Raw genomic sequence first — 18,784 nt, forward strand, 5'->3', positions numbered from 1 at the left:
TTTCTTGCAGAGACCTCTGAGAAGGTATTTGTCTCTAAAAAAAAAAAAAACTATTTGCTTGGATATAAATTTTGTGCAGTTGTCGTCTGCTAATAAAAGTGGGTTAAGACGCCACCTGCAAGATGAGTATGTGGAACATACTGATTAAAGCTCCATGATCAAAGGGACATGGTCAGAAATAACAGTAGCATCGCACGTACAAGATTTAATCGTAGGCAAAAAATTGTTATCTATAAAGAAATAATCAGTTCTTGAGTAGCAGTGATGTACTGGTGAGTAGAAGGAATATGTTCTTGAGTTTGGGTTTAGAACTCTCCAGGGGTCTGATAAGTTGTGGTCAGTTACAAACTGTGTAATTGTCATTGCAGTGTTAGATATCATCGGCCCTGAGACAGGAGACCTATCTAGGTCTGGATTTAAAACACAATTAAAGTCCCCAGCCATTATAATTTTATGAGTGTTCACATTGGGAATGGAGGCAAATACACTTTGCATGAATTCCCTATCGTCGACATTGGGTGCATAGATATTTATCAAAATCACTTTACAGTTCTTTAAATTACCCATGACGATTACTTATCTCCCTTCAGGATCAGATACTGCATCTGATACTACAAATGAGACTGTTCTATGTATTAGAATTCCCACACCTCTAGTTTTCTTTGTAAAGCTGGAATGGAATATATGGGCAGTCCAGTGCCTGTGCAGCCGAAACTGATCCTTGCTTAATAAGTGGGTCTCCTGTAAAAAGACTATTTTAGTGTTAAGACCTGTTAGGTGAGAGAATACTTTCTTTCTCTTTAATTCGTGATTGAGACCTTTAACATTCCAGCTCACAAAGTTAAGCATTTGGTCATGGAGATATTGCTTCTGAACTTTTGTTGACATTTTGTAGTCTCAATTTAAGATTTAAGTACATTATTGTATAAGACAGCTTTGACCTTAATTTCCAGTTTTTCCAGGAGTTACTACCATGAAGCCTATTGTTACGTCGGCTCTTACAATTATAAGGATTAAAAAGATAGTAATACCTTGCTGTCTTTCTTCACCCCCTCCATTTTGCCTCCTCACATGAGGCTTAACCACACTTCACAAAGTCCCAGTCCTCTGACAGACCAAGACACAGAGCACGTCCAGAACAAAACAAGCCCCCCAGCAGTGGCATATAAGGATCAAAATAGAGGTATCTGTTGACAGTACATTCCAAAAACTATAAACATAAAGTATAATCTTTAAACAATCTTGACAGAGTAACCCCAGGGAATGATGTCAAACAGTATCTATGGGTGGGCAGATAGCGTTTGATAGTAACCCCTGATACAATAAATCAAGGGTATGATTTTAAGCGGTCCCCTACGGAAAAAAAAATATATTGGAACACTCTGGACGAGAACAGGCCATTCAGCCCAAGAAAGCTCGCCATTCCTATCCACTTATTTCTTCTACAAAAAACATTGAGTCGAGTTTTGAAGTCCCTAACGTCTTACTGTCCACCACACGACTTGGTCTCTTATTCCAAGTGTCTCTCGTTCTTTGTGTAAAGAAAAACTTCCTAATGTTCGTGCGAAATTTACCTTTCACAAGTTTCCAACTGTGTCCCCCCGTGTTCTTGATGAACTCATTTTAATGTCACCGTCTGGATCCGCTGCACTAATTCCCTTAATCATTTTAAACACTTCACTAAGGTCTCCTCTTCATCTCCTAAAGGCTCAGCTCTTTTAATCTTTCCTCATAACTCATCCCCTGTAGCAACGTAATCAGCCTAGTCGCTCTTCTCTGGACCTTCTCTAGTGCTGCTATGTCCTTTTTGTAGCCTGGAGACCAAAACTGCACACAGGACTCCAGATGAGGCCTCACCTGTGAATTATAAAGGTTGAGCAGAACCTCCTGTGACTTGGAACTGTACATATACAGCTCATACATACACGCATATAATGGAAATTAAAATGTAAACAAAAAGTGGCTGAGAAGAAAATAGGATATGTAATTACGGTACCAGTATCTTTGCAAGCGAGTAACACTTTTTTTTTTTCTTCAGTTCTTAATATAGTTACTAGGCGGGCAAACCCCTTTGGCGCCCAACTCCCAGTTGCGGCCAGTCTGCCACTCACGTTGTGAAGAGGGGGGCTGAATGCACCCCAAGGAGACGCGGTCGTTCCTCTGAAACCCCTTAAATGGTGATACAATGGGAAACAAATAGGTTTTTTTTTTACCTCCTCTTTGCTTGATCAGCTACTGGCTTCTCTGCATCTCATGCGGCACTTAAACATTTAAAAGCCTGTACAGCAGCTTTTCTACTCTTTGTCTTTTATTTCCGGCCCAGGGCATGGTTAAATCTCTTGGCATGAAGTCTCGTCTTGCTGGACGTGAGTTCTTAATAATTTTTTAGTTTATAATTTAAAAATGGAGTAAAAATCTTAAAGTCTAACAACATCACATTAAAGTTTGATAAATTTTGAAAAGAATGATACCAAACATATATATGTAGGTTTTAAAATAAACCCGATTTAAAGTGTGACGAAAAACACTGTAGATATAGATATATATATAGATAGATAGTTATATACTGTATATAGATATAGATAGGTAGATATATATATGATATAGATAGAGGATTTTTCCAGTCATGAGTATCCAGAAAGCATTTGTGGACCTGCTGCGTAGTTCCAGCTTAATTGGTTCCAGAATTGCTTGCTAGTGAAAGCAGCCATGAAGAGGCGTTGACCAGACCGGAAGATGCACATATAGATAAGAAACTATAATTAGATTCTACGCTGATCAGCCTTAACATTAAAACCACCTGCTTAATATTATGACAGTCCCTCCTCGTGCTGCCAAAACAACTCTGACCCGTCGAGGCCCGGACCTCCCTGTGGTATTTGCAGAAGATCCTTTGAGTCTTCTGCGTTGCGAGGTGGGGCCTCCATGAGTCGGACTTGTTTTATCAACACATCCCACAGATGCTCGATTGGTCTGAGGTCTGGGGAATTTAGAGGCCACATCAACCCCTTGGGGTCTTTGTCATGTTCTTCAAGCCATTAATGAACAACTTTTCCAGTGTGGCTGAGTGCATTACTGTGCTGAAAGAGGCCACTACCATCTGGGGAATATTTTTTTTTAATGAAGGGATGTATGTGGTCTGCAACAACCTTTTAGGTAGGGGGTAAATAGCAAACTAAAATTCACAATGCCAGGACCTAAGGGTTCCAGCAGTACACTGCCCAGAGCATTACACAGCATCTGCCAGTTTGCCTTCTTCCTATTGTGTACCCAGTTGCTGTCACTTTCCCAGGTAAATGATGCAGACACACCTGGCTGTCCACATGATCGTAAAGAAAATGTGATTCATCAAACCAGGCCACCACCTTCCACTGCTCTGTGGTCCATGTCTGACACTCACGTGCCCTTTGTAGATACTATTGGTAGTTTAGATGGGTCAGCATAGGCATTCTGACCGGTCTGGGACTCCACAGCAAACCCTGAGGTGTTGTGTGTCCTGACACCTTTCTCTGATGCAGAATTAAGTTTTTCAGCATTTTGTGCTACAGCGGCTCTCCTGTGGGATCGGACCAGACATGCTAGTCTTCACTCCACACATGCATCATTGAGGCTTGAGTGCCCATGATCCTGTTGCCTGTTCACTGATTGTCTTTCCTTAAACCACTTTTGGTAGGTACTGAGCACTCCATACTGGGTCAGACCTGCCGTTTTGGAGGTGCCCTGACCCACTCATCTAGCCATCAAAGTCACACGGATCCTAACATTTGTCTGACACATAACCTTCAAGAATGGACTTTTCACTTGTTACCTTATATGTGACGCCCAGAATGAGATAATCCATGTGATTCACATCACCACATCAGTGGTTTGAATGATGGGGCTGATTTGTGTGTGATTAAAACTAAGAGAGGACGCTGCCAGAAACTGAAAAGCTAAAATGTTAGCAAAGCTGAAACAAGAATTGTGGGAAGTTGTTAACCAGAAAACGAGTTGTCTTCAAAACTAAGACACTACCACCTTAAAGAAAGTTGAGATGTGTAAAGCTTTGAGCTGCGAACCAGAAGGCAAGGCATAAACATACAGTACCAAGGGCACAATGGCTGACATTGTTGAGGGGGATGAATAAATCTTAACAGAGGCTGAGCTAAACTGTCAGGAAGGGGTGCGTTTTAAAATGCCGAAGCTACAGAGTGGTGCTGTGAAGACAGACGGACAGACAGTTTTGTACGGGTTCACAACCAAATTAATATACAGCACACACAGATCCTTAATCTTTCAGGTTACAGTCTTCTGGAGACCCAGGAACATAAAACAGTTACAGTCAGTCAGTCATCAACCTCTGACCAACTATACATGACTGTATGCATAGTGCTGTATGATAAGTTACAGCAGCGCTATCTAAAGTTTCCTACGTGTCCCAGTGGCCCCGGCGTTGTAATACTATTGGACAGTTTGGAGGGCACAGGGGCTGCTGGGAAGAAGATTTAGTAGAAAAGCAGTTCTGAACCCCAATCCAGTCAAAGTTTTAAAGTATTGTGATATTTAGAGGACTCCAAAAGTACATTAATTTATTTTCAAAACCTGGTTATCCAGTGCCGGGACCTTTTCCAGCAAACGTGTGGTGCAATGTCAGAACCTAGAACAGGATGTCAGCCTATCCCAGTGTGAGGAAACAAGCACACACACACACACACAAATATGCTAGGGTTGTGCAAATATACCAGTACGGGAAAAGCCAAGATTTTAAAATGGGATGGTGTCAGCATTTCCATTTATTTACTTGGCAGACGCTTTTATCCAGAGTGACTTACAACAGAGGTAAACATCACCGAGTAACATTAGGCTGGGCCTGCTTGTTCAGCAAGTGTAATTGAGACGGGTGACAAAAGTTGATTGCCACAAGTGAAAAGATGAAATAATCAATACTTTGTAATCATAGATTATAATCGATAAAGCAATTAAACGTGAATAACCAATTAGCTGACAATATAAAGGATCACAGCGTAAAGGAATTTTTCTGTCAGTTAGACAGATGATACAGAACAGATGGGTCTTCAATTGCTTAAGGGAGTCAGCAGTATGGATGAAGGTAGCCAGCCTGTTCCACCAAGTGGGAACTAAACATAAAAAGAGTGGATGCCAAATTTGATACCACCCACCCAGAGGTGGCATCACCAGACACTGTTCCCTAGCAGACTTGAGCGGGTGAGCAGGAGCAGAGCACTTCACCAGTGTCTCCATATACACACAGGTGCTGATCCACTGACATCTCTGGAGGCCATCATCAGGGATTTCAACTTAATGGGTGCTGCTGCAGGGAGCCAATGAAGAGCGGAGTGCCATGTGGCCGTCTCAGCTGATTAAATACAAGACCAGCCGCTGCCTTCTGGACCATCTGCAGTGGTTTTATAGAACAAGCGGGTCCTCCTGGCAGAAGCGAGTTGCAGTAGTCCAGACATGACAAGACCAAAGCCTGGACCAAAAGTTGTGTTGCATACTCTGTCAGATAAGGTCTGATCTTGTGGATGTTGTACAGCATGAAGCTACGTGAACAAGAAACAGTAGAAATGTGGGTAAAAAGATGATCTGCCTGCTCATCAATCACCACCTCAAGGTGGCGTACTGACTTGGCAGGTGTTAGTGACAGTGAGCCAAGCTGTACAGAGATGGGGAGTTGAGCAGACTGGCTGGCCGGGATCACCAGAAGCTCAGTTTTTTGCCAGGTTGAGCTGTAGATGGTGGTCCTTCATCCACGTTGAGATATTCGTATGACATGCAGAGTCTCCAGCTGATACTCTATCATCCTCTAGAGGGTACCTGAAATCCTCTCTGTACTCCACCTCGCTGGGCTCCGTCATCCAATCTCATGGCTTCTCTTATCAATGCACAGATGATGAGGTGTTAGTGCCCGCAGCTCACATTTCATAATCATCCCAGATTCTTCACAACGCCAGTTTTCCTAAAGCTGGGGAGCCCCGGATTTTATGTAACTGACTGAGTAACACGTCGTGTTTGTCTGCTTAGCCCTATTATTTTCTGGTGTAATGCTGCAGTTCAGTCTGCGTCCAGCAGAATATACCTGAATAAAAGTAGCCATTTGTAGTAAAGTAAAAGTAGAAGGAAAAAATGTATACTCAAGTAAGGTAGAAATATGGTTTGGCTATTAAAATGAGGTATTCAACTAGAGCACAGGGGGCTGGTGACAGTTACACATTAAAAACAACACACAGAGCCACCGACACATGACGCAAGTCGCCAACCAGTGTGGTAGACAGTGGGACTTTGTGCATCCATAAATGTTGACAGAATATTTTGGTGAAGTTAAGCCTATTGTCACGCTAGACGACTTTTCCAGCAATTTTTCAGTTGTAGCGTTTGTGTAATCTTAGCAGATCAGAGGCAGTTGTTGGCGCCCACCCATAAAGGCTGGTCTTTTAGTGTGACACACTCAGTGACTTGCTGTGACAAAACAAACAGGTTTGATCTTAACCTTTGACAAAGCTGCAGGTTTGTGTTCATCCGAGCCGACAACTAATGAATGGCCATCTGGAAGGATTACGCATATAATGCAGTGACAGGGACTAAGAAACTCCAGTGTTTTGGACCTCGCAAACCGAAGAGCAGCTCATCTGTCTGTCTGTCTGGTTATTTATGTAGCAGAACAGAATGAAAAAAATAAAAAAAGGGCTGAGAATACGACACACACTCTCCATACCTGTTAACCCTTCGTAACAGCACTGGCTCTACCAGGCAGCGAACTGTGCTTGGAAGGCCATCACGTGGTTGCTAAATTTGACATGACCAGCGATTTTCAGTCATGTAAATTAAAACAGTCCAGCAATGAGATCAGTAACTGCAGTCGCCATGTCTGATATATCCAACAACTAGAAGTTAGGTAATGCGACATTGGCTTTAGGTGAACAGAGGACTGTCCTCTGAATGAGTGGCCTGCTCTCATCACAACATCTCTAGTGTTCATATTTAAATAAGTTCTTGAACCCGATTTCTTTTTCTTTTAAGGTAACTGATGATGGAACTGACCCCAACCCCTATGTGAAGACTTACCTGCTGCCAGACCCCCACAAGACGTCCAAACGCAAAACCAACATTTCAAGGAAAACGAGCAATCCAACGTTTAATGAGATGGTAAGATTTTACAAGTCTTACGTTGGGATGTGTGGAAAACAGGAACTTGGGAAATCTGGGAAATGGCCAGTTGAGGTTGTCGTTAACAAGTCAAGGGAGGTTATGCTGAAGGGATACTCCACCCAAAAGGGATTTCTTTGTGTTCTGCTATTTACCCCACATAGTGTTGGTCAAGAAAATTATCTCATGTTTTCATGAAGATTGGAGATAACAAAGGTCCTGATATAATTGGGGTCTTTGGTGGCCAACGCTGGACTAACAGTATGGTGAAAAAGTGGCCATCACAAGTGGAGATCTCAGAGGAAAACAAGCGAGTTACAAACCCCAGGTGATAAAAACTTAACGGCTAATATCAGACAGAAATTCACCAAACAAGAGGGTCTTCAAGCGCTTCTTAGAGTCAAAGGAAGTGGGCAGCTCATTCCACCGGTTAGGGGCTATACGTGGCAAGAGTCAGGACCGAGATTTAATGCCACACAGAGGTGACATCAGCAGATGCCACTTATCAGTAGACTTGAGTGGGCAAAAAGGTGCAGAGGACCTCACAAGATATATAGTGAGAGAGAGATACCGTGTTTACTCGTGTACCACGTGCCCTCGTGTAAGACGCACACCCTAATTTTTACAAAGAAAATCGCGAAAATTGTTTTGCCCCGTGTACGACACGCTTTGTGATTGTATAGGAAGCGTTTAGAGTGAGAGAGAGAGCGAGCGAGAGAGCCCAAGCAGAAGTAAACATTACAGAATTACATTTCCTCGTGTTTGACACGCACCTGATTTTCTAATGCTAATTTTCGTGAAAAAATGTGCGCATGGTACATGCATAAATACGGTAGATATAGGGAGAGAGATATTATAAAGAGAGATAGAGATATATATATATAGAGAGAGAGAGAGATCTGTCTATATGACTATATACATGTGCTGCTCCACTGACTACTTTGTAGGCAAGCATCAAGAATTTGAACGTTATACATGCTGTTTTTGTTACCGGTGAGTGACCTGTGCCCACCTCACCTGGTGGAACACCTGAACTGCTGCTACATTTTGAGTCCTTTGCGGTGTGTTGGTGACACGTCTGGACTCCTGCCAGCAGGGAAGTTGCAGTAGTCCAGACGTGACAAGATCAGAGCCTGGCCCCGGAGTTGTGCTGCATACTATATTGTTGTATAGAATGAGAGGCCATTCCTACATGGTCAGTGAAGGACAGCTGATCATTGATCACCACCCCAAGGTTGCGTGCCGCCCTGGCAGGTGTTGGCAGTAATGAGCCGAGCTGAACAGAGATGGGGTGCCGAACAAGAAGGTCCTCTTCGCTAGGTTGAGCCAGAGGTCGTACTACTTCATTCAGGTCACAGCATCAGTGAGACCTGCAGAGATTCTAGCGGGTTCCGTGTGGTCCTCTGAAGGGAACGCCAGGTACAGCTGTGTGTCACAGCGTAGCACTGATCGGATGAGCTGTGGGACAGGATGATGGGGCCTAGTAAAGAGATGTACAGGGAGAATACCTCTCCCCTCACCAGGACACATAGTAGGATCTGCCTAAGAGGTAGGCCTCAAACCACTTGAGGGCAGTCCTAGTGATTCCAAGCTCAGAGGGGGTGGCAGAGACAATCTGGTGGTCGGCCGTGTCAAAGGCAGTGGAGAGACCTTCTGTACGTTCATTGAAGAAAAAGGTCCTTCTGTGTGTAGTCTAGCAAGTCATTTATACATTAAAGTAAATTTTAAAACTGGCTTATAGATCACAAAGCATTGATAAGAAGTTATTTTATATCTCTGACAACACCGACATTGGTCCACCATAGGCTTCTATTCTACCAGAAGCTGTGTGTCCGTTCTCCATGAAAATTAAAAATGTTTCTCAGCCATAACCACAAACTAAATGTGGTATATAAAAGATAATAATGTCATATTTGGGTGGAGTGTTCCTGTAAGCTAATGAACACAATAGTGCCGTCTCCATAGTACAAAAAAAGAGACATACCAGCACTAGAGAAAGTCCAGAGAAGAGCAACTGGACTGATTGTGAGCCATGAAGAGCGAAAGAGGAGGAAAGACCCTCCAAGTAAATGGAAACGAAGAGTTGACCACATTGAAGTGTTTAACATTATGAAGGGACTCAGCAGAGCAGACCACAACTGTCACTTTTAAATGAATTCTTTAACCAAATCGCAGGGACACCTTTGGAGACTCACTAAGTGTAAATTTCACACTAACATTAGGAAGTTTTTTTCCGCATTGAGAACCAGAGTAGTGGCCAAGTAGTGTGGTAGACAACAGGACTTGAGGGACCTTCAGAACTCCACTTGATGTTGTTTAAGTGAGTAGAATTGCTGAGGTTGCTGGGCTTTATTGGCTTTAGTGGTCTCGTCAAACAGACCCAAGCCAATGGCCATCACGGCGCTGACACCAGACTGTCTGGTCAGACCTCCTGCCGGCGCTAATGCAGGCTGACCTGCTCCTGTGTGAACTTTGTGTCTTCCAGCTCGTGTACAACGGATACAGCAAGGAGACCCTGAAGCAGCGAGACCTTCAACTGAGCGTGCTGAGCGCCGAGTCCCTGCGAGAGAATTACTTCCTTGGCGGAATCACCTTGCCATTAAAAGACTTTGACCTGAACAAAGAAACGGTGAATTGGCACAAGTTGGAGGCCGTGCCGTATTTCAAGTAGCTCTGACACGATTTGGCTCACTGCCGTCTTGACACACAGCTCCACTTGGTTTGTAGCATTTTGTATATTTGCAATTAAGAGGACCAAACCGTTTGTACGAGAGCCTCTCAGAGATAAATCCGCTTCTACGAAATCCTAACGATAGACCAGCCAGGCAAAATCAAGTGTCCCCAATGGAAAAGCTCTCACTTGTCATGTTAGACCAGGCCCGATATGGAAGTGTTTGGGAGCCTGTCGTTTGTAGGCCTCAGCTTCAGTGACTATAAAAATGTGCCAAACATAAGCCATAAAGATAATAAATAAATACATCGAGCGTGCTTCCATCTTGGGTGTAGAGGTCAAGAGGATCTCGTTTGGACAGGTAGGCGCTCTCATTTAAGGACAGGACCACGTAGCGTTCTTCATTTTTAGCCTTTCACGTTTGCCCTTCTACTTCACGCACACACGGGTGATTTCAGAGGTCCACATTACGGTCACAATGGCCGCGTCATTCAGTAGAGAAGGCCAGGACGTTTTGGTGGCACTGATCGCTATGCCTGTAAAGGCCTTGTGGTGTCACCCTAACCCGAGTCTTCAATCGTAAGCACACAAGTCGACTCCAGTCGCGGGATTTGTGACACCGGGTGCTACAACAGCTTCTTGGTGACGTGTCTTTGTGGTTTTCTGCACAGCACTGGCCAGTGAACACAATTGGTCAAGCCGGAACTCAGAGAAGAGGCTGGGGAACCAAAAATTAAGTTGGAAAAGCACAAGTTTGTTGTAAATACTTTCAGAATTTGGGCTAAATTGCTAGTTTTCTAAAGGCTGTTTTTCTATAAGGTGCCCTGTACCATTTCAGTCGCGTTTCTTGTGCCAGCGAGCTTGTTTTGCGATCTGAAGTGACGCTTTTCAGACTGACCTTCCACACCAGAACTGCTGTCCCCCAGTGTCTTTGGGTGGTGTTGCCTTCACGAGGCCCTGTAAATAATTGACGTTTTTATTGCCAGGATGTTGTCGCTTACACACACACACACTCTCTCACGTACCCAGCGACATGAAGGTGACCTCGGTGTTTCTGAGCTGCACGTTTTCTGAACTGTCCATTCATGCGTCACCAGTAAATTTTCACTCCAGTTGCTTTGTGACTCTTCCTGATGCCGGAATAATAAATGTGTTCATAAATTTCTCGGAATCGTCGACAGCACCAACTTTCCCCCTACAAGTCTGCAGTCGGTTGAGTTTTTCGCAGCGTCTTAGTTGCCCTTAATTTCTGTTCGGGTTCACTTGTGTATAAATTAGTGTTTCTCGTTGGCATGAAGTCGAGTCGCTCTCGATGCACGTTTATCGTGATTGGCTTCTCCTTCCCCTCATTTTTTGCACAAACCTCCCATCACGAGGCCTTCACAAAAGTCAGAACTCCCCTGAGAATTGGTCCTAAAAAACACATTTTTTTCCACAGTGAAACTGGTGGCACCGCGGGTACAACTTGCCGTTTCCTCCACTGACTCGATGTATTCGTGCCGTGCACTGAAGGAAGGCTAGCGAGGAGCGTGCGTATCTGTGCCTGGAGCCACCGTGGCGGCCTGCTGGGATTCTGCTCCTGACCTTTGGTGAGCGTAAATAGGAATTTGCACTAAAACGGCTTTTTGTAGAGGAGTGCGAGTGTTTGGACGATCGTAACTGTCAGCACGCTAGACGAGATGATTACTAAACGTCTTTGAAATCCTGAGACATCCCTGCTGCCTTAATTTACTCTCCTGTAACAAAATAGCAGAAAAGCCAGCGTCAGCCGCCCATTGTAGAAACGAGAAGAAGTAAATAGTAATGGCCTTTGTATCATACTGTAGGTATACTATGATGGTGTACATTGTTATTTACAGGCTGTGACACGCGTGCCTTGATTAGTCGCCACAGAGGGTCACAACTAGTGAAGATGTACAGTATTTCTAATTTTAAATAAACGTTCTTTTCCAAACTTGCTGCATCGAGTCATTTTAATTGAGGCCGACCTGTCGGGTGGTCTCTGCTGTACGTGTGCCAAGGATTGTGGCAGACGACCAGGGACCTTGCTCCACCGGGGCGCCTGAAACAAGGAAGGATCAGGAGAGGGGCAAATATATTCCCCTGGACGCAAGAGGGCAGCCCCCCGGATTCCATCAGGGCCACGGAGACCCCTCAGTCTTTTTGAGGAGCTAAATTTGCTATTTTTGCCCGTCAGTCCACACTTGATAGGCCAACATGACACCTTGTGACCCGAAAGGTTTGCTAATTTCTTAAACAGCCAAACCTGACGTCTCCCCTTCCTAGTCGTATGCAGAGACCCCCTTTGCTGGGGTCTTCACGTTGTGCTCGGGCTCATCCTGTTTGTGTTCCTAGAGCTTAAGTGGAGACCACCTGCGGGAAAACTGAATTGGCAATCATTAGGAAAGTGGGCCTGTAAACAGGGGGGTCCACAATTCACACTGCATGTCTGGACAACAAAACCAAGCCGTGAAACCCCCCTGGAAGTCTCTGTAGACCACCGGGATCAAACTGTGCTGAGGCTAGAACGTATGCAGAGACCCCTTTGCTTGGGTCTTCACATTGTGCTCGGGCTCATCCTGTTTGTGTTCCTAGAGCTTAAGTGGAGACCACCTGCGGGAAAACTGAATTGGCAATCATTAGGAAAGTGGGCCTGTAAACAGGGGGGTCCACAATTCACACTGCATGTCTGGACAACAAAACCAAGCCGTGAAACCCCCCTGGAAGTCTCTGTAGACCACCGGGATCAAACTGTGCTGAGGCTCCGAACAGGGCAGGGGGGTCACAGCGTTAGTCGAGCTAATTGAGGTACAAATGAATGCGGGCAACTCCAGAGAGCACGTGTCACCTCAGATGGGAGTGACAATGACCTGCAGCCTACAGCCAGGACAACACGAGTGGCTTCAGGACGAGACTCGGAGTGGCCTGGAGTGGCCCGGACTTTAAACACGCGTGGGATCACCTGAAGAGGCCAACTTACAGACAAATGGAGGATTAAGAGGATCTGCCCAAATCCAGGGGTGCAAAGCTTAGAGAGACTTGCGATGAAAACCCGAAGCTGGAATTGCTGCCAAAGGGGCGTCTAGGAAATCCTGAAGTAAGGGTCCGAAGGAGAGCGCTGGATTTTTAATTCATTTACGACCCTCTCTGGTCACACGTTTTCACTTTGACATTGTGGGTTATTGAGGGGAGACTGATGGGCAAAGATGGCAAATGTATCCGCATGTAAAATGAAATCTTCAACCCAATAAAGTGTGAAGAAAGTGAAGGCGCCTGGAAACCTTCTGGAATCAACAGGCTGTTGAGGTCGGGTGGTCCCGCAGTCTAATGATGGACACAGGAGGGTGGCACAGGGTGGCGTGTTGGTTAAGCACATGCAGGGCAGAATGTCACTGGGCTCTGTGTGTGGGACAGTAAGGACACTTTTAACAGGCACCTCGATGGCAGCGTGCCTGCCCCCTAGTGGCTGAGGTTTTTTTGGGTTTTTAGTGTCTGCACTGCGCCTAACAGATGAAAACCGTAAAGGCGAGAAGGCCCGCCGATCACATTTCCTTATTTGGCTGACGTCTTTTATCCAAAGCGACTTACAACACTTCACACAATTGGTGACTTTTTTTTTTTTTTTGGTTTTCCAATTGGTCCTCAGGCAAGTGAAGTGACATCCTGAGGGTCACACAGTGGTGTCATTGGCGGGATTTGAAGTCCAAAGCCTTCACCGCTGGACCTCCAATGTAAAATGAATGTTTTGTGGTCCTAACTCAGACCTGCCACCGAAGTGCTTGTCACCGGCCACAGCGTTTCTAACGCGACACGTGAATCTCAAAGCACTGGGACCCCTCAGCAAAACAAGGGGGTACGAGGAATTGGCAGCGGCTTTATTATTAAAGGATTTAATTTAGGGAAATATATTAATATATGGGAGAGACTGTGTCCGTCTGCTTGCCATGTCTCTGTCTGTCCACTAGAAGGCGCATCACAAACCTTACAAACCCCATTCAAAATGGCAGATAACAGAAAAGTATGCCTGGCGTTTGTCTTTCTAACAGATGGCACATCACGAACATCAATGATGTATTTTATTACTACTTTATTAGTGATGCGTCATCTGTTGAAAGGACAAATCGAATGCATTTTATTATTACATGCATTGCAAAATACATTCCAGTAGGTGGTGCATTGCAAACATTAACACTGAGGTCTGTGCTGATTGCTTAAATTTCAACTCGTCTTTATGCATTACCATAAATGTTTGAAAGGCGCCATCTGTTGGAATGACAGACACACAGCAGCCTGACAGATGGTCACTTATTCTTTTGTTAAGGTGGCTTCAGACCAAATGCTTGATCTCCTACTCTATACGTGCTTTGTATTTACGATGTGATTTATTTATTACAATCTTTATATAAATACAGGCATATCAGTATCTTAAACATCTGGCCAACTAGGTGGGTGAAAAAGCCCAACATGACGCCCGTGCCAAGCCTGGATAAATAAAGAGGTTTAGTGTCAGGAAGGGCATCAGGCTGTGAAACGTTAGCCAAAACCTTAATGATGGAATGAATCCAATCGGCTTCGGAAAATCTTAAACACGTAATTTAGTAACATACAGAATATTATAAACTGCTCAGAAAAATGAAAGGACCGCATTGGAAACACATCAGAACTCAATGGGGGGAAAAAAAACCTCCTGCTGGCCATCTGTACTGCTATGGACTGATGTGGTGAAGTGCGAGGAACGAAAGGACGGAAATGAAAAGGATGGACTGCCAGAGGGACCCCGAAAATCAAAGGGAACAAAATGAGGCAGACGAGTCCAATTGGCTGAAATGTCATTGCAGCAACAACAAATCGTACTCGGACGTTTGTATGATGGTGGTGTCCCCCCGACGGATGGTGTCCTGGAGGATCTCCTCCCAGATCTGGACCAGGGCATCACTGAGCTCCTGGACAGTCTGAGGCGTTGGATGGACTGAAACATAATGTCCCACCCAGAGGTGTTCTATTGGATTGAGGTCAGGCGAGTGAGCGTGGGGGCCAGTCAATGGGATCAATTCCTTCATCCTCTCGCCACATGATGAGGCCGGGCATTGTCATGTACCAGGAAGAACCCAGGAGCCACTGCACCAGCATAGGGTCTGACAATGGGTCCAAGGATAATAATGGCAGTCAAGGTGCCCACCGTTGTCTAGCCTGTAGAGGTCTGTGTGTACCTCCATGGATATGCCTCCCCAGACTGACCATCACTGATCCCCCACGAAACTAGTCATGCTGAACGATGTTACAGGCAGCATAACATTCTCCATGGCTTCTCCAGACCCTTTCACATCTGTCACATGTACTGAGGGTGAAAAGCACAGGGCGCCAGTGGTGGACCTGCCAATTCTGGTATTCTATGGCAAATGCCAATCGAGCTCCATGGTGCCCAGTAGAGGACGTCGGGCCCTGTTTCTGATTGTCTGAGATGTCAGAGACATTCACACCAGTGGCCTGCCTGCCTGCCTGCTGGAGGTCATCTTGTAGGCTCTGCCAGTGCTCATCCTATTCCTCTTTGCCCAAATGAACAGATACTGGTGGGTCCTACTGATGGGTTAAGGACCTTCTACGAGGGGCCCTGTCCAGCTCTCCTAGAGTCACTGCCTGCCTGTCTCCTGAATCTCCTCCATGCTCTTGAGACTGTGCTGGGAGACACAGCAAACCTTCTGGCAATGACACATGGTATTGATGTGCCATCCTACCTGTGCCAGCTCTGTAGGGTCCAGGTATGGCCTCATGCTACTAGTAGTGACACTGATGAGGAGGGAAAAATGTAATCTATTATATAGCGCCTTTCATTCTTTCATTCTATCTATTATATAGCGCCTTTCATTCTATCTATTAGATAGCGCCTTTCATTTTATTTATTATATAGCGCCTTTCATTCTTTCATTCTATTATATAGCACCTTTCTTTTTATTTATTATATAGCGCCTTTCATTCTATCATATAGCGCCTTTCATTCTATTTATTATATAGCGCCTTTCTATTTATTTTAATTTGAATGTAACTCAGAAGCTTTAAAATAAACGTTTAAATTGTTTCAATGACAGCAAGAATGTGTCTTTCACGTTTTAGGAACAATGTTGTCACCTGCTAATTGACTAATAATTCCTGGGTGACCCCACCACTCAGACCTTGAGGACGTGCGTCACGTTTTAGAAGATCAGACAGCAGCCTCGCTCTACTAATAAATGCAGAGAGCTTACAGACTCCAGGAATTCCACATTTAATATTAAATCAGGGTGAAGGTGCGAGGAGCCTCATCAGAACTGGCCGATGTTAAGAGTGGTGACCAGCAGGGGGCAGTGCAGGGCCGCTGCTATTTTTTAATAAATATAAATAACCAGCTGTACCCCTTGGCATCGCCCACATAGTCATGAAACAGGAGAAACTTTAAAAATCAATTGACATTGGCACTGCATCTAATCGTGTTCACCTCTGATGGGACAGCGTCACCCACGTGGGCAGAAAAGCACGTGGCCATGATATCTCTGCCCAGCTACCCTCTAAAACGCACGGAGCTCTGATCTCTCTCTTAAAAACATCAAACGTTACTCCTTAACAATCTGTAGATGATGATGTCTGCTGAACCAACAGGTATTGCTAGCTGAGTGGAAGGTAAGGTGCGCTCCAACACGTGGCGTGCTGTGGACCAACTCAAACAGAGGCTGGCACGTGAATGAGGAAGGCCCCGCCCCCCTGCCCACAGCCACTCTCTTGGATTTGCATAAATACATCGGCACCACAAGTGAACTCTGGGACTTAGTGCAATGAGAGAAATCACAAAATCAAACAGAAAGTTCAAGCAAATTATAGAAAAACAACCCAATCGAAATCTGTTAAGTAAAGCGGACTGACATACAGAGAGAACGCGCTTGGACCGTGAAATTTTTAAAAACGTTACTTAGTGAGCAGCAATGGGCCAAAGGTAACCTACATTACAAAGTTCGTCGCAAGTCCTCCTGGTTTGGGAGATTTTGTGATGAGTGAGTCAGCGGGATTTGGCTTTTATATTTATAAATGATTTAGATAGGAATATGAAGAGCAAGCTGGTGAACTTTGCAGATGATACCAAGATGGGTGGATTAGCAGATAATTTGGAATCCGTCACATCATCACAGAAGGACTTGGACAGAAGACAGGCTTGGGCAGATTTGTGGACGATGAAATTTAATGTCAGTAAATGTAAAGAATCACAGATAGGAAGTAAAAATGTGAAGTTTGAATACACAATGGGCGGTCGGAAAATCCACCTTATGAGAAGGACTTAGGAGTCATAGTGAACTCTAAGTTATCGATGTCCAGACAGTGTTCAGAAGCCATTAAGAAGGCTAACAGACTGTCAGGTTATATAGCGCCTTGATGTGTGGAGTACAAGTCACAGGAGGTTCTGCTCAGGCTTTATAACACACTGGTGAGGCCTCATCTGGAGTACGGTGGGCAGTTTAGTTGTCCATAAAGACACAGCAGCACAAGAGAAGGTCCAGAGAAGAGCGACCAGGCTGATTATGGGGGGCTACAGGGGGTGAGTTATGAGGAAAGATTAAAAGAGCTGAGCCTTAAGGAGATAATGAGGAGACCTGACTGAAGGGTTTAATATGATGAAGGCTATTAGTCCAGTGGATCGAGACGATGACTTTAAATTGAGTTCATCAAAGACACGGGGGGACACCGAGAACGATAGACACTTGGAATAAGCGACCAGGTAGTGTGGTGGACAGTAAGACTTGAGGGACTTTCAAACTTGACTTGATGTTATTTTAGAAGAATGAAGTGGACAGGACTGGTGGGCTTTGGTGGGCTGAATGGCCCGTTCAATTTCCAGACTGTTCACGGACACACGGGGGTCCCTTTAGGTGAGTGATTGATATTCTTATATGATGTAGCAGATGTCACGTATTCACAGATGTGCTGCCAAAGCCTCGATGTTTAAAAATAAGAAGATGAATTTTTGCTCCACTGCACTGAATGTCTTATAAAAACTAAAACAAATCCTTCATCATCATCATCGTCGTCATCATCGTCAATTGTATCCTTCTATTCAATGAAGTCCTGAGCCAGCCCGGTGGTGTTACAGCTGGCTCTCCCTTTAGGAAGGCGGGTTAAGTTTCTTTACTAACCCTGGATGCGCCCGTTTTTAATGGAAACACAAGGACTTCAGTTAAACCGTTAGGGTCCACGCTGAGGGGCTTTAGGTCGCAGATTGCCAAGCATCATCTTCTCTTTCCCGGTTTATTGCCGAGCGCCGATGACGACTCTTAGCTCTTCAATTGGCTTCTTCTTTTAGGTGTCCTGCTATCTTGACCAGAACTGCTGGCCTGTCTGCCATTTGCAGGCCTGCCGTTTTTCGAAGTGGCCCTGCTGCTGGCGATGGGATGGCCGCTCGTAGCGTGGTGACTCCTGCCTGGCTGCGCCATAACGTAGCCCTCCCATTGCAGTCCTTGTCCCCAGTGATGCCTTCCAAGTCCGTGAAACGGCAGGGTGGTCTTCATGTCTACTGTGGTCTTGTGGTCGGTGACAAAGGCACATCAGCAGGGGTCCTGAGCGCGTCACTGTCATGTGGTGCACCACGGGTGTCCGACGCTGTACTTCCGTGTGCTGATCTCTTAATTACAAGTGAACTGGCGGACCTCCTGGTCTGGATCTTCACAGGCGCCGATCTCTTGGCTGTTTTCCTTCACAGACCTGAGGCTGCAAACGCCATTCCTGCTCCGATTCCCTCCACGGCTGCTCCACCACACCTCTAACCATCCGCCGTCGTCCTTCCTGCCCAGTTTCACCATCGACTCTGCTTCACCCGGCTTACCAGGGGTCTGCCACACTTCTTCCCAGTTCCAGGAGACGGACCTTCTGGCATCAACTGCCCACCCAGGCCAATGGAGAAGCTTCTGGTGGTTGCTGCCTCTCGGTGGTCTTCTGCCCCTGCAAACA

General features: G+C 45.3%; 1 protein-coding gene across 1 annotated transcript in view; it reads left to right on the plus strand.

Annotated features, from left to right (window-relative positions):
- pik3c2a (phosphatidylinositol-4-phosphate 3-kinase, catalytic subunit type 2 alpha) overlaps nucleotides 1-11,774 on the plus strand; it is a 231,006-nt gene extending 219,232 nt beyond the window's left edge. The window contains exons 31-32 of the mRNA XM_039740786.1: nucleotides 7,021-7,146; nucleotides 9,632-11,774. Coding sequence (XP_039596720.1) covers nucleotides 7,021-7,146; nucleotides 9,632-9,817 — 312 coding nt within the window. The 3' untranslated portion in view covers nucleotides 9,818-11,774. The remainder of the gene's footprint in view (nucleotides 1-7,020; nucleotides 7,147-9,631) is intronic.
- Nucleotides 11,775-18,784: the final 7,010 nt, after the last annotated feature.

Source organism: Polypterus senegalus, chromosome 1, assembly GCF_016835505.1.
Source record: "Polypterus senegalus isolate Bchr_013 chromosome 1, ASM1683550v1, whole genome shotgun sequence".
In the NCBI taxonomy this organism is placed as follows: domain Eukaryota; kingdom Metazoa; phylum Chordata; class Cladistia; order Polypteriformes; family Polypteridae; genus Polypterus; species Polypterus senegalus.